At 37.5% G+C, this 14,223-nt stretch overlaps 1 protein-coding gene across 1 annotated transcript in view; it reads right to left on the bottom strand.

The window, feature by feature from the left end:
* Nucleotides 1-11,445: 11,445 nt before the first annotated feature.
* Nucleotides 11,446-14,223, bottom strand: part of GYPA (glycophorin A (MNS blood group)) — a 35,257-nt gene continuing 32,479 nt past the window's right edge. The window contains exon 8 of the mRNA XM_053216917.1: nucleotides 11,446-11,872. Coding sequence (XP_053072892.1) covers nucleotides 11,865-11,872 — 8 coding nt within the window. The 3' untranslated portion in view covers nucleotides 11,446-11,864. The remainder of the gene's footprint in view (nucleotides 11,873-14,223) is intronic.

Below are 14,223 nucleotides of genomic sequence, written 5' to 3'. Positions count from 1 at the left end.
AGTTGTAGGAAATAAGAATAGAGTTAGGGAGATAAAATGTGGGCTGTCACTGTGTTCCAGACAATCTCATCTATTTTTTGTAGTAAGAATAAATGATGTTGGTCACTTTTCAGTGCTCCCTTTTCTAAATTTCAAAATACTTAGGGATGGAGTTACTTTGATCTGAGAAAATTACAATATTCAGCACTTTTGTGCTTTAGTAGGCCTAGAAAGAATTGCATTGATTTAGGGTAAGTAAGACTTACATTAAACGGATTGCTTTTGATTTAAAGGTATTATGTTTCATCGGAGAATGGAAATTATTTTCACATGGTTGGCAATATTTGAAATAATTACTCAACTTCAGTTGATAAATGGTCTAAAAATTATTTTATTAGCTTTCCTCAGAGCACATCTCATTACAAATAACACTACCCTCAGGAGAGAAGAGCCCATGAGAAGGGTCAAGGACATCCTGTGAGTAACATAAGTAGAGGCTGAAATAACATGTTCTAATATATGATGCACTGATAGCATTTGGCAAAAACATCTGGAAGAGACCCAAAATGAGACAACAATCCCAGTTAATAAGCTCCACTGAGTGATGTTCATCAACTGATAATGTGAACTCAGGTTGAACTCTAGTCATAAAACTTGGAAAGAGGGAGGTTTGAGAAATTGTATGTTCTTTATTGCAAAATGACTGGCCTGAGCATAAGATCAAATCTAGGAATGACTCTTAGGGTCATATAACTTCAAGGCCAAGCTCAAATAAATAGAAAACACTCAGCACGTGCTGATCATCTCAAATTCCATTCGCCAACCCATCTATACTGAAGAACATTTTGGATACCCCCTGAAGGACTGAAATTCTTGTCCCTAATTTGAACTGAAGTCACAATTCTCTGTAAACCACAATTAAGCAGTCACCAGAACATATTAGACAGGCAAGCAACACAGTCTAGGAACTCATAGATCTAGAGGACTGTTTTTATTATTTGTAAGTAAAACCCCATGTGGACTAATGTAGTTTATCCATTAAAGAAGTGTGAGTTAGCAACTGTGTGGTCATGATTTTTTTTTTTAACTTCGAAAAAGTGATTTCTATTGTAGTTTTTCTTTAAAGACGTAATACAGCTTATTATAGAAAATTTGAAAGCTAGGCAAATGTAAAAAAAAAACACCCTAAAATTAGCTATAATACCATTTCTAACCACACACATGCATGTGCTCGTGTGTGCACCTGTATACACACACACACACACACACACACACACACAATGAGCTCTTACTATTGGACCCCTTTGTAATCTTTTTTTTTTTAATTTTTAAACATTTTTAAAGTTTATTTATTTTGAAAGAGAGCAAACAGGAGAGGGGCAGAGAGAGAGAGGAGAGAGAGAGAATCCCAAGCAGGTTCCTCACTGTCAATGCAGAGCCTGACATGGGGCTTGAACCCACAAACTATGAGATCATAACCTGAGCCAAAGTCAAGGGGCGGATGTTTAACCAACTGAGCCACCCAAGCACCCCCAGGTTGGTAATCTTTTAAACATGTAACAAACCACATTCCTTGTCATTAAATCTAACAGACCCATCATAGTGTGACTGTTAAGTAATGTTCTGAGATTTCCAAAATACACTAGAACTTATACATTCTAAATTGTCACTTTGGGAGTTCATGGTATGCATTTAGGCAAACGATGCTGCTGAGCAACACAGATGTGCCACAGTCTTCCTATAGTCTATCAAGGGAAGGCATGTGATGTGTGGCCAGGGCCCTGCCATACCCTGTCTCTTAGGACGGGAGACATGAAACCTCAGACATCCCTTACCTTCACTCCTAGGGCAAGGCTGTCGTGGTGCATCTGGTGTGAATAATAGGGAGGGGGAGGACTACATGTTGTGACATTAGACCCTTTGGTTTAAACTTTACGTCATACACCTGAGGGACTCATGCAGTCTGTCAGACATTTCTGACCCAGGATCTGCCCTGTCCTTGAGATGACAGGTACTCTCCAGAGATCATCTGGATGTCTGGCCTTCCTCTGCATGTTTCTACCCTATGCTTGTCACTCTCTTTACTGTTAAGGGAAGACTCTAAACTCCAGGCAGGTGAACTATAATTGAGATCGCTTCATACCAATGGAAGCCTAACAAAAACTGTGCCTTGGAGGCAAAGACTTGAATTAAACTCATTCCCTGCCCTCAAGCTGCTCACAGAATAATAAATTTGGCCTTTTGCTTGTTTTATTTATTTAAAAAAAATTTTTTAAATGTTTATTTATTTTTGACAGAGAGAGAGAGAGAGACAGAGCATGAGTGGGAGAGGGCCAGAAAGAGAGAGGGAGACACAGAATCTGAAGCAAGCTCCAGGCTCTGAGCTGTCTGCACAGAACCCGACACAGGGCTCAAACTCACAGAGTGTGAGATCATAACCTGAACAGAAGTCAGCTGCTCAACTGACTGAGCCACCCAGGCACCCCTGCTTGTTTTTAATCACAGTGCAGCTTTATCAGCAGGCACCTGGGGTACTTGAAAGTCTCAGTTTTTCTATGGCATTCCTTTCCCATCCCTTACATGTTATTTCATTTGTGCCCAGACAGCCACACAGTGAGAATACAGGCTGATGTCTTCCTCATGCTTCTGCACATTCTCTGCTCTTGGCTTTGTTCATACCTTCATTCGTTCATATTTATCCTCCTGGGATGGGCTTAAAATTTTGAAAATAATAAATCATCAAGGTAATACATGTACATTTTTAAAAGTCTAATGTCTTTTCATGGGATTATAATAAAAATCGTAACAGTTGATATTAATTGATCACTATTCTAAATGTTATATATATATATATATATATATATATATATATATAAACTCATTCACTCCTCACTACAGCCCATTGAGAAGGTACTTCTGTTATTATCACCCTATTTTGCAAATAAGAGTAATGGGGCACAGAGAGGTTAAATAGCATTTTCAAGACCTCACAACTAGTACTGGTAGAACTTGGATTCAAACCCATGTGTCATGGCCATAAGAACTGTGTTTTTAACCACTATGCTATTCTGTAACAATTCTTTGTTCCAGCCTCTCCCCACTGCTCATTTTAGGCCCTAGAAACCAACACTCACACAGGTGGTCTTGTTATTCCCCAGGTAGCTTACTGTTTTTTGGGAAAATTCTAATATACAAATCATGTTTCCTCTTCCTTTCTAATTCATCAGTTAACCCTTTAATTTCTTTTCCATTTTCCAGATCTTTACTGAAATATTCATCTGTTGTTATTATTATTTTTTCTGTTCTTTCCATTTTGCTTCTTATACCTTACTATTATTGTTAGATGGCGTCTTAGAAAAGAGAAAATAGTCACATGTCCATTGTACCATCTTGAATGAAAAGTCTGCTTTTACATGACCTAGAGAAGTGGTATTTGCATTAGGATTCATAGGGTATAACTTGTGATCCACCCCCAGCCTTCTCTCCCAAACTTGACTTTGGGCTTACATATGCTTCTTATATATGCTTCATATTTTTCTGAGTCTGGTGTCTAACCCTTTCAGTCTTTCTTGAAACCTACAGCTGAACATGATCTTTCTCTCTCATCTCAATTCCTGGAACACTTGTGGTGTTTCTCTGGAGGCAAGATGTGCCTCATGATTTCTCTTTTATTACCATCATTCCTATGCATAGTTTTATTTCCATGTTGCACAGAAGCTTCTTAGGAGTGGCTGCCAAACCCTTTTGTAGTGGAAAAACCTGGGCTTGAAATCAGGTGCAGTTCTATTCAAGCAATAATTACAACAGTAAGAAATATTTAAATTTACAAATTCTCAATAGCTGAAGAAAAAAAGCATTTGATAGGATTCAATAACTGTTGCTGATGAAAAAAATATCCCCTAGCAATTAGGATGGAGCTTTCTTAAACTATAATGGTTGTAGACAAAAAACTTATATTGTTCTTCATGGAGAAACTTCAGTTCAGACATATTCCCTTTAAGAAAAAGAGTGAGAAGGATGCCAACTATCACTGCTACTGTTTAACATATTACTGAAGATAGTGGCTAAAACAACAAGTCTTAGCTTCCATGACCTTTAGTTGTGGTTATGCAACTAAGTCTGGCCAATGGCATGTGAGTGAAGGTTACCACTTATACCACTTGCCAGTCTGGCCCAGAAAACCTCAACTGAGTGTCCTTCCCTTCTTTTTCCTTGCCACTAGGTGATTGGGAAGATGACTTTGCAGACCAAGAGGAACTATGAGCCTAGATCCCTGAATGACTTTATGGAACAGAAATCTCTCCCCTTCCCTTCCCAGATTCACACTGGACAGTGACCAAAATGACAAACTTTAATTGTGCTGAACCCTAAAATTTTTGCCTTGTTATAGCACTTAGCCTATCTAATACAGAAATAGAGATTCTACCACAGCAAAAGCCTGAAATATATGTCATTGGCTTAGTATTTGGGTGTCAGGAGACAAAGATTTAGATATTACTTCCCCAAAGCAGACTATTCATGCTATGCTGAAGTAAGTAATCTGGTAAACATTGTTTACAATAATTTGGAAGGGATACTGTGTGCCTTCTGCATCTATAGTTTAGGAGAGTGGTTAGAGCCCAAGTTTTAGTGTTTGTTAATTGTTATTGCTTTTAACAATATTATAACAAAAAATGACTTTAGTTAGGAAAGAATTGCCTGATTTTCAAGAAGAAATTAAGAATCTCAGAGTGTTGGGAAAAGCAAACGCTTCTGAGCTTAAAACACTAGGATAGATAAGACTGTCAAAGACTTAGAGGGAAAAGACATCAATGCTTCTCATTAACCAAAAGAACTCGGCCCTAGGGCTGAGATCACATCAAGAATATTGCTTTTCATCATAGCCCATTATTTAAGATGCCTCAAAGGAGCTGTCATTAAGTTAGAGGCAAGGATTAATTCCAGTCCACAAAGAAAGGAAAAGATGTAGAATTTTGTCTCAGAAATAACTTTGGGTGTAGTTACAGGCAAATGGAGCTGACTGAAAGTAAACTGACTACAAGTCACTTAATTTTCTAGGGAATTTGTGTTGCCAGAGTTAAGTGTCAGCCTGGCTTGAAAAAGCTTTTGCCTGTTTCTCTAGCCAAACAACCCTAGCATCATTAGAAAACGTGTTACAAAATTTGTATACTCACAAGCTATACACAGGGCACACTGTTCAACACTCAGTTCAAATATGGCCATGGAATTTAATGACCAGGAAGAACTTACCAGGTACAAAACCAAATGTAAGTGCATTGCCGTAGAGAATAACGGATCTTTCCATATCCTGGGCAGGAGTCTTCACAGTGTTGCCCATCAGATTCTCTCATTGCTATGGACAACTGACTGATAATGTGTTTCAAATTCATCTCTTTTTTTTGCAGATATCTTAGTTCCACCATTGTGTATTAGGTATAGCAGTAGGCAGAAAACTTGTCTTCTTAGTTTATTGACTGTCTGGCATGAGAAAATACATTGCAACCTGATGAGAAGACTGTACATCCTAAGACATCCTGGGCTTTCTGTACATGCAATAACAGAGGGAAAAAGAGAAGAGTGTGATACATGTGTGGGAATGAGGGTATACATGAGTATGTCATGACCAGAGGCCTGGGTTGTGGAAGGGACAGCCAGATGTCCAATAAAATCCATTCTACCTTTATTCCTGGACCTAGGGCTTGACTTTTCCCAGATCCCCTTGCAGTTAAGTGTGGCAACGTGACTGAATACTAGTTAATGGAATGTGAGTTGAGAAATGGCCATTCCCCATCCCTGTCCTTTTGGTTCTTGATTCATGGGAAGGACGGATGAAACCTCCCACATATGCTTCTACATACTATTTCCCTCTTCTGGAATAATGAGGTCCAGGGAAACTTTGGAAACCATGTGTTGACGATGGCAAAGATGCCATCAGCTTAGATTCATGAACAACTATGTGAAGGATAATCTCTATTCCCCACTGACTTGGAATATTTCTGTATCTTTACCCAAACAAAAAACAAACTTTTTTATGTGTTAGCATCATTACATTTTGGGGCTTAAACTGCGCTAATTAAAGCCACAGGCAATCTGGTGGGTGAGATAATGTAGCAGTAATTTCAGACAGTGACAATACTCAAACTCAAATGGATGGCAGCCTGAGTAGGCTTGGAATCACCATCACATCAGGCCCTGAGGATACAGAGAAGAGGGCTATCTGGTCAGCAGCCAGATGAAAGAGGTAGGATTCAAGTCCATTTTTCAATTAGTGGAGGAATTGTGGGAAAAGCCCTTCTTATAAATCCAAAATCAGTATCAGTCACTTGAAGAAACTACCAGGAAACACAGTACTGTTCTCATTTCCAAGTATGTCTTCAGAATACTTGAGGACAAAAAAAAAATACATGAACTCTTGGTCTGTCCCAGTTTTGATTTCAAGAAGTTACCAGACGCCTATGTAATAATGTATCATTGTGGTGGGCTCTATTCTGAGCACGGTGAAGGAGTTAGACGTGAAGATCCTCTGTATTGCCCTGGAAACTCTGCTGGTACACACTGGAGGTAAGAGAAGAGTAAAACACATGATACTGGAGGCAATACTATACAGCTGTATTAAATAAGAATAAGGGAAGAAAGCTGGGAACTTGGAGCTCCCATATATTGGAAGCTTTGTGATAACCCTGAGGTAAGGAGATCAAAGCAAATAATTAAAAGTTGTTGTTGTTGTTTTTAATACTACACGGTTATCATTTCTTAGAGGGTTGAGTTTTGCTTTAGAAGTAAAAAGGAACTGTTATATGTCAGGGGAAACGGACAACATAACTCCCATGCGTTTTGTTCAAACGGTCCAGTAAGAGACATGATGGCTTCTTTTGCTTTCTTTTTGGGTTTTCTTTATAAGGCCTCTGTGGGAACCATGGTCCCTGTTCCACTGCTGCATGGGGTGGCTAGCAGATAATCTGGAAATAAACACTATTCACTAGCAGACTTATTGGGAGGGGTGGGAAACAGATGCACGATTTTCTGTCTTCTGTTGTTGGGATGATCTGCTATGGCTTCCTTGGGTTTCTAAGAGGGAGAAGTAGCCTGATTCTTTCAAACAAGGATTTAAATGATGTAAAATTTGTTGAGCTCATGAATTATCATATACATACGTACTCCTAACATTGCACCAAACTGATAGATGTCTGAATAGGAAAAAAAAAATAGTTTTTAAGACTATAGCATGTTAAAAAAAATGGGATCACGTTCCTTTTAAAGTGTACAGGCCAAGTTATTTTATTGATGAATTTTTCTGTTTTTCACTTTCTTTGAAACAGTTATCCTTCAAGTTTCAAGGACGAGTTTTGCAGAGTCACAGCACGTTTTGAGCACACCCAAAAATATGTTTCATGAGATATGAACCATGGTGCAATACCAAGGTATCGCTGGTGTTCAGGTTTAAAATAGAACTCTGGCTTAGAGATATTCAGCAGGACCCTGCAATGTTGGTTTCACTAGCGCCGCTTAACAACAAAGAAAAAGAAACTATTAAGTATCCCTGAACATTTTTTCCGAACTTATTAGTTTATGTACCTGTTTTTTTTTTTTTTTAGGGGAAAACATACTGTCATCTACCTTTTCAAGAATAAACTAATGCCTGTCTTAAAGGTTTTGTGAAGGTCACATTAAGCATTTCAAGCAGTTTGACATATGGCAAATGCTCAGTAAATGTTATGTTAAGGTATCATTATCCATGAAGTTTGTGTTTCAAATAAATTTTATTTATTTATTTATTTATTTATTAATTTAACGTTTATTAATTTTTGAAAGACAGAATATGAGTGGGGGAGGGGCAGAGAAAGAGAGAGTCACACAATCCGAAGCAGGCTCCAGGCTCTGAGCTGTCAGCACAGAGTCTGATATGGGGCTCGAACCCACAAACTATGAGATCATGACCTGAGCTGAAGTTGGACACTTAACCCACTGAGCCACCCAGGTGTCCTGAAAATAAACTCAAATGGTAAAATATTTATTGAATGCATAATTGTACTACGGTGCTGTGGTAAGAAAAAAGAAAAAAAAATCAATCTTGTTTCTGCTAAGACCTTACAATCTAAGATATATAATGCCAGTGTTCACATTTATGCAGGCAGGAAAGTGAAACAAATCATTGTTATAATCACAACCATGTCATTTAAGGAGAAGAGACAGTTTAGGAAGGTTTATGGATCTAGAAAGCACCTGGAATTAGAAAAGAGAATTCTCTTTTCAAAGAGAATATGTCAAAATGATCAAAACTTTCTGGCTTTAAAAGTCAATAGAATGAGTAATTCTGAAAAGAATGGCTATGCTTCTGTCTGTTTAATAGTCATTTAATATCTAAAAAGTAGTGACTTCTTACTTTGAGGAAATGTTTTTCCTGGTAAATTGTATGCACTGTAACTGGCACTTAAGAGTTATGCAACACTTAACTTGTAGGGTGGTTCCGTTATTAGCTGTTAAGTACAAATGGTAAGAATATTTTTCATAACACTCTGAATCTCCATATGCTTTCCATCTAATTCTCTAAGAAAGGAAAGAAAGCAAGTCAGAATTATGAGAGGGGAAGGGTTTTTTTCCAATTACAAAACCTACGGTGAGTGAGTGTGACGGATATCTAAAACATGAGGAAAATTAGTTGATCACTACTTCCTTTTATCATTGAGATCCAGTTTTTCTAACTCTATTGTCTTCAAAACAAACCTACTTTTTCAATTTAATCCCAAGTAACACTTCAAAGCTATTTAGGAGAACTGAAATCGTAAAAGGCAACTGATTTCGTTTTGTACATCTAATCAGTGAAAACACATATTGTAACATTCCAGTGACAAAGGATAAGAAATACTACCTTTCCTGTTTTTCACAACAAAAAACTGAGATGGCAAAAAGAAACATAGGAACAGACTTTAAAAGGTACATATTTCCACAGGGCATTTAAAGAGGATTGTCTCTAGAACTCTATGCTGCTTTGTGGGTAGCAAGTAAGGAAGACTGTCACAGGTGATATTAATCAGAGCTGCCTTTTTATTGAGCACCTCCTTGGTGCTGAGCACACCTTACATACCTCATTTCACACAAATGTCAAGGCATTTTTGCAAGGTAGTTATTCTTTTCTTTTTTTATCTTTATTTTTGAGAGAGAGTGCGAGCAGGGGAGGGGCAGAGAGCGAGGGAGACACGGAATCCGAAGCAGGATCCAGGCTCTGAGCTGTCAGCACAGAGCCCAATGCGGGGCTCAAACCCATGAACCATGAGATTGTGACCTGAGCCAAAGTCAGATGCCCAACTGACCAAGCTACCCAGGTGCCCCTCAAGGTGGTTATTCTTATCCTCCCATTACAGGTAAGGAAACTGAAGTTATGTGAATAAACAAGCAAGGGTTCAAACTCTGGATCCAAAATTGATTCTCTTTCCATACCATGCCAGACTAAGCCTTTCTATCGCTATGAATAATGTCATTTTAAATATTAAGAAAAGCATCATGGAATAAGAGCACATTTTTTCAGGCCTCACAGGAGTTACAAAAATGAATTAAAGTCCCTGCTCCCAAGGGATCTCAGTTAAGTAGGGGACAGAATTTAGATCATAGTAAATGCAACGCAAGATGCACAGGTGCTGTGAGAATTCAGACCACATGTTTCATTCTAGAGACTGAAAGTGGGTTACCAGTTAGTTGCCAGTGCACATATTCTAGCTGAACAGAGCTGAGGGCATAAGCTTAGATAGATACCTGTTGACACAAGAACAGGTTCATGCATGATTTTGGGTAGAATTTTGTATTGATTTTTGCTTGGATGACATGTGGCTCTTAGGAGTTTCTTATGAGAAATGTGCTACATTTGATAAGACAAATGCTTAGAATAAACCAGAAGGCTCTTGCTCCACTACTGTATATGAATATCACTAAAATAGCCCTTACACCACGGCGTGCCTCGGTTCCCCATGTTCTTCGCAAGTGTCTCAGCTTTCTCCATTCTTTTCCCTTTGCATGGCCCCTCTGCTCACACCTACATGGGCAAATACCCAGGCCTGGAGGATAGAATTTTCTAATCAGCATCACTCCCACCCCTGATTCTAGTCTCAATTTTAAGAAATTCAATATAAACCATTCATGTTGGCTTCCAAGGTAAGATTTCTTTACTATCATTATAGGCTGGTTTAATTATAACAACATGAAGAGAGTAAAGGTAATTTCTTCCTACAAACATTAAATTGAAATGTGAAAAGTCCACAGATCGAAGTACAGAGAAATTAACTGGAAAAGTTCCAGGAGTGTAAAGCAATTCATACTTTCATTATTCTCTGAATTCTCTTGCTCTTGCTGAGATGGTACAGTCACTCTAGTCTCTTGTCTTTGACTTGTAAATTGCGTTAGCAACAAACCTAGTCTGTTCTCTTTTGGTTCAACATTTTATTTTTATTGAAAAAAGTACATTTAAAATTGCCTTCGTGCAAAAAAATGAATAAAAAAAATTGCCTTGGTGCTTGAGTCATTCATTTGATTAAATTAACCCAATAATACTGTTAAAACTACCTTAAAAAATACATACTAACAGAAATATCCTATTCTTCTTTTCAGCTGAATGATCAATTTAACAAAGTAACACTCTCAGAAAAAATGTGTATGTTAAGATTTAGATTTCGTAATTTATTTAAAAAAAATGTAAGCTGCCAAGCCCAAATGTGTACATAATATTATTTACTTAACTATCACAATGAAAAGCCGTATGGATTTGTAGTAATTTGGAAATAGAATATCACAGGAGGGCACTTCTTTGTTTTTATATTGCCTTTTAAATTTTACTATAAATGAGTGAGAGCTATGTAGTTACAAAGCCTTAGTCTCATGTCTAGAAATTTCCTTTGGATTATTTAAGCTAATTTCCAAAGCTTTATTAAGAAGAGAATGTGGGACTGGATGGATTAAAGAATTCAATTGAGAACACAGTACAAATCATTAAAATATTCACCTGCTTGTCAAATTGGCACATCTTACTGAATTTATAGGGTTATTAACTCTGCAAGGTAAAGTCATTAATTCCTTTCTTTGTCAGGACACTGTGACCTCTTACATAAATAACTCTTCCAGTGGAACACAACGCATCTGTCAGTGCCCTGAAAGAGTTAATGCTCGACTGTCAGACAAACTCTTTTAAATAGGTCATTTACACACATGAAGCTTCCTTTTAACATGGGAGAAACTTTTTGTGTTGTTTTATGTATGAGAGAAGGAATGTGAATGTCATTTTATACATCTATATCTACATTACATATAACTCATGATTTTATGCATGTGTGTATGGAAGGCATCTCCAAACACAAGGTTTACTCATGTGACTAAAATATCATCATCATCATCATCAGTGTAATCCCCTATCTTGCAATGAGGGAAATATTAGGATTTCAGGTCCCTTACTATATGTAAAACAATGACAAGATGCAGAAGTTTGGAATGAGAACTTAGATTTCATCTAGATGTGACAAGCCTTTCATTCGACAGCACGATCATTAAAGTATAATAAAATAGAATAAATCACTTGTAAATAACTGCGGATGAAGCCAACCAAAGTTTGGGGATCAGAATTCCAAATCAATTAATTATAAAAATAATGCTAACACACAAAAGCAAGCATGAAAGAAAATATTTGTTCTACATTTTGAAATAGACACCTAATGAATACAGACATTTTCCATCACTGAGTCACTGGACTCATTACAATGAAATTTTCATCCCGAAGTACGTACAGCTTAGGAAGGTATACGCTATATTGGAGTGTGTAATTCACACATTCATTTTTCACTTGACTGAAGTCTTGTGTCTTTGACTTCTTCCAAAATCTGGCTTGATGAGCAGATTCTCATGAATTACTGTTCTGTAGAAGGATTATAGAGGGGAAAAAAAGCAGTAGTATGGGGCATAGTTATATTTAAGCACAATAGGAAATGAATACATAAAATATACTTTAGAATTCTACATTCTCACAGAGTTGTTCTTGAACATAATTATTAGGGAATGAAAGGAATTTTCTTTCAGATTAGCACTATTAGAATAATATGTAGAGAAAGAGAGAATTTTTTAGAAAATGTATTCCAAAAGCCTTAGATAAGGCACAAACGTAATTACTCTGCTCCTAATTTCTACAGAGATGAGAAACTAACACAGAACTTGTGTAGGAGCCGAGTACAGTGGGAAGGCAGAAATGATAAGTGAGTTGAATTAACATATATGTCTTTGAATCTAAAGCAACCTCCCTAGTCTATAATCTCTCTTGAGAATAACTTTTTTCTTTGGACATAAACAAGAAGAAGTCTGTACAACAACTCATTGCTAAATTTCTCTCTGATACTACCACATGGGAAAAGGGTGTTGGATTGGTCTCCTTCATCAAATCTGACCCTCCACCTTTCTTGGCTAGAAAGTTGGATTTATGTTACTGCTGGAGAGTGTGTTAAATGGATGAGAAGAGTTTTGCTCTTATTAAAACAGAGTGTTTTCCACAGTTTTCTTCTATTTGGGTATAATGGGAACTGTGTATCCCAAACATTTTCCCATGAGAAATGAGCTGATGGAGTCACATGCGCCCACCACCATGGACAGCGAACTCCGACTCACTTATTCTCCTTCCCCACGAGGCATAAACAATGTGCAAGTTCAAGGGGGCTAAAGCAGTTCATACTTTACACTCTAACATTTCTAGTTCTTGTTAAGAAGGCATTGTCACTCTACTGTCTCTTAGTGCCTTTGACTTGTACATTTCTTTGTAGCAGGATTCTATGAAAACAGGACTAAAACATTTTTTAATAATTGTGTGTGTTTCCCAATGTTTCCTGTGAGATGGATCAGATTTTATAACCCATTTCACTAACTTACTAAGACATATTTAATAACCTCATTTGCACAAATAGGGGGAAATAAAAGAAGCCTGAAATTTGGCTCATCTGACTTGCCACTGGTTCTTTTCACTGTCTTTCCATATATTTGAAACATGAATTGAGAACCAAAGCATTAATCTTGCTAATATAGAAATGCACATAATTCCTTGAGTACAGCATATTCTGTCTTCTTCCATGCCTTTTGTCATATTGTCCTTCAGCCTGGAACTGCCTTATCTTGCCCTGGGTAATGTTCATCTCTCTTTTAAGACGGGCCCCAGGTGATTCTGTCTCCAGAAGCCTCTGCTACCTGCTCCAGTCTCTTTAGATGGTATTGCCCCTAATATCTTAAAATTTGTTCACTGCAATGACCACCTTTCACTAGATTCTCAGCTTCTAAAGGATAGAGACATTAACTGGTAGATCTAATTAAGTGTGGTGCCTAGCCCACAGTAAGCATTTGGTAAATATTTGTTACACTTAAACTAACAATGGTATTTTAATGTGCTTTGGTGGATTAAATTTTCCCAAACTTTTGCAGACTATTGTACAGAGAGACTCAATATTGTATAGGAAGAAATGGCAGAGGAAATGCTAAACACTAAATTTGTCACCAAAATACATCAGTAGTTAAAAGCATATAGCAATAGAGTAACAAACAAAATTAGGCTTTGGGTGGTAATTGCTCCATTTTAGAAATAGCATCGAAACATTTTTTTGAAACCATGCACAATGTAGATTAAAAAATACACATGTTAGTTCCACCTGCAAGTTTTATAACAAGGTAGCCTAAGTAAATTAAGTAAATCTGGCACATGACTGAAAACTTTGTTAAGTATAGGCAGATTGGGTTTTATTAATCCTTTTAGCTGAGAACTTTGTATATGCCATTTAAAAATTTTTTAAATGTTTATTTATTTACTTTTGAAGGAGAGAGAGACAGAGCACAAGCGGGGGAGGGACAGAGAGAGAGAGAAGGAGACACAGAATCCGAAGCAGGCTCCAGGCTCTGAACTGACAGCCCAGAGCCTGATGCAGGACTTGAACTCATGAACCATGTGTGACATCATGACCTGAGCTGAAGTTGGGTGCTTAACCAACTGAGCCACCTCGGTGCCTCCTGTATATGCCATTTACTCTACATAGCATGACCTTCCTGGGACTAAGTAATTACGTGACAACCATGGTTAAGCTTTAAGAGCAATCCACAAGATAACCTGACAAGGCAAGTCCTGCTTATAGGTTATGTAGCTGGAGCGAATCTTTAAAACTTCCTTTCCTCACTCCAAAGTCTAGGAAACCTAGCAAGGCCTTTGAAGATAGGTGCTTGGTCCCAGGTTAAAACTAGAAT

Source organism: Acinonyx jubatus, chromosome B1 (assembly GCF_027475565.1).
Source record: "Acinonyx jubatus isolate Ajub_Pintada_27869175 chromosome B1, VMU_Ajub_asm_v1.0, whole genome shotgun sequence".
Taxonomy (NCBI): domain Eukaryota; kingdom Metazoa; phylum Chordata; class Mammalia; order Carnivora; family Felidae; genus Acinonyx; species Acinonyx jubatus.
The sequence above is the reverse complement of the archived record's forward strand: the minus strand, read 5'-3'. Positions and strand labels throughout refer to the sequence as shown.